At 34.8% G+C, this 2526-nt stretch overlaps 1 protein-coding gene across 1 annotated transcript; it reads right to left on the reverse strand.

The window, feature by feature from the left end:
- Positions 1–491: 491 nt before the first annotated feature.
- On the reverse strand, positions 492–1794 carry HELRODRAFT_160059 (hypothetical protein; the record flags this gene model as incomplete). The annotated part of the gene is made up of 4 exons (XM_009017080.1): positions 492–579; positions 818–938; positions 1081–1199; positions 1610–1794. 4 exons carry the CDS (start codon positions 1792–1794, stop codon positions 492–494), a joined length of 513 nt encoding a protein of 170 aa, XP_009015328.1.
- Positions 1795–2526: the final 732 nt, after the last annotated feature.

A 2526-nucleotide genomic window follows, 5' to 3' on the forward strand; every position in this document is an offset into this window, starting at 1 on the left:
ATGATGTTGTTGTTGTAGTCGATGATGATGATGATTATGTTGTTGTTGATGATGTCGTTGTTGTTGTTGATGATGTGATGTCGTAGCGTTAATGTACCCTCTCGTCATATTTAGATGAATTGAATTTAAACGGCGGTAACTTCGGCTGCTGCTGTGGTTGTTGTCGCTATTTCTGCTTCTGCCGATGTCGTTGTGGCTGTTGTCGATTTTGAGTTTGTGTAGAAGTTCTCGCTTCTTTTTCAACAGATAACCTAAAAACATTAAAAAATCATTAAAACAATGGATCACCACCATTGTACAAACTTCAATGTATGGTGTTGTGAATGCTGGCGTGTGTTAACTCGTACATGCCATTTGGTTAAGTTTTAGCGTTTATTTAAAAACATTTAGCAATTTGACGGTGTATGATTTAATTTGTGTTATATATCTGAAAGAATAAAGAGTGATTAGAAAGTATAAAAACATTTAAAAGATGTCATTTAAAAATTAATCTACAATTTAAACACAAAAAACTTTTGTTTACTTCTTTGTCCGGTTAACTTTTCTTCACATCTCAGACCTTCAAATCCTTTTTTGCACCTATTTTTGATGGAATATTTCCACAGTGAATTGAATAAAATGATAAAAATTGTCATCACACACCCAGAAAATAAACCTCATCTATTCTGAAGTTCTTTGTTGACTAAGATTGAATAATAATTTAGCGTCGGGTGGTGAATATGTACGTCATGTGGTGTGGTGTGGTGGGGTGTGGTGTGGTGTGGTAGGGTGTGGATGTCCCATTCAAATGGAATTCCCTCCCCCAAACAAAACTCACTTGCATGTTTTTCTGTTGAGTTTAGGTATGAAAGTACAAGTTCCACCGTTGATGCAGTAATCCACGTGATCACATGACCTCGTGTGCCCCCTGAACTTTCCAGGGCCTGCCACCGAAGGGGCTGGGGGTAAAAATTTTTTTAATTATTCAAAATTATTTGCCGTTGTTATATTGTTATATTTTTAAGTAATAATTTTAAAATGAATTCAATAAAATATTGTGGTGAATGGATGGAAATGAAAAAAATATGGAAGAATATTGACTTGGTTTAACTTTCACAGTGCTGTTTGCCGTTGCAAAAACTTTGCCATTGTTGAAAGCCTTGCAGGTGTACACACCGACATCTTTCCGACGAATTTTCTTTTTCAGTATCAGCCCGTTTCTGTTTGAAGAGATGAAATTAATTAGATCATTAGTGTGGTGATTGATGACTGATTGGTTATTATTTGGTGGATGCTTTAATATTTTATTCATATTGTTTTGTATGTTCTCTCTCACTCTTTTCTCTCTCTCTTTCTCTCTGTTCTTCTCTCTAATAAAGTATTTTAAATGTTAAATAAATAGTTGAAATATAAGCAACAATTGAATTGAACTAAAACAATTCAACAAAAACAACAACACGATGAGCCCTTGAAATAATACTGGATAATAACTAGTCCGCGAGCAGCTACAACAACAACAACAATTGCTACAACAACAACAACAACAGCAACTACAACATCATCAAAAACAACTACAGCAACAACAACATCAACAACAACAGCAACAACAACAAAAACAACAACATCCTACTTGATCTTTTTTACTCCTCGATACACTATCTCGCCATTATGAAACCAGAAGAGTTGATAATTTTTATTTTCATCGCCGCTGGGGCCAGTCGACAGGTGGCGCTTCTCTTGTCCGGATAGATAACATTTCAGGGTCGCGGGTTCGTTTAGATGCGTGTGGATGGTTTCGCTTGTTGAGAGTATCATTGCTGGTCGCCTGGCTTTTTTCCATGTTAATTATTTTGTTATTGTAATAATATTACTACAAATAATAATAATTAATATTGTTGTTGCTGCTGTTGTTGTGGTTGTTGAAAGGAGAGAGAGTGAGAGAGAGAGAGAAAGAGATTAAAATAGGAAGAGAGATAGAGAAAGATAGAGAAAGATAAACAATGAAATGATATTTTTACATTAGAAAACTAACAGCATTGACAAACGCGTGTACATAGGACGTACTACATCATGCCAATGTAGAAGAAGCGAATTAATTAAGCCTAAGTTCAACAATCCAACAAAGACCTCCAGACAGCAAAAGTATTGCAGTAAAAATATCATCAATAATAATTAAAATAATCGTTATTATTATTATTATTATTATTGTTATTATTATTGTTGTTATTATGAAAGCTTCCAAGGTGAACCGTGCAAACTTCAGTTATCTGTGAATGGTGGTAGCTACATAGACATAACGGAAATGGAAAAGATTACTCTTTTTTATCATTTATTCACTACACACACACACACAAAAGTACATACACTCACAAACACACAAACACACAAACACACACACACACATGTACACTTAAGCTACTCCTCGATAAATTGAACAACACAGCCATCCTGTCTTCTTAATTTTGTTTGGGAGCAAATAAATATCGAACCGTTAACATGAAGAGAGAAAGAGAGAGAGAGAGAGAGAGAGATATAGAGAGAGAGAGA

The sequence above is a fragment of the Helobdella robusta genome (assembly GCF_000326865.2).
Source record: "Helobdella robusta unplaced genomic scaffold HELROscaffold_2, whole genome shotgun sequence".
In the NCBI taxonomy this organism is placed as follows: domain Eukaryota; kingdom Metazoa; phylum Annelida; class Clitellata; order Rhynchobdellida; family Glossiphoniidae; genus Helobdella; species Helobdella robusta.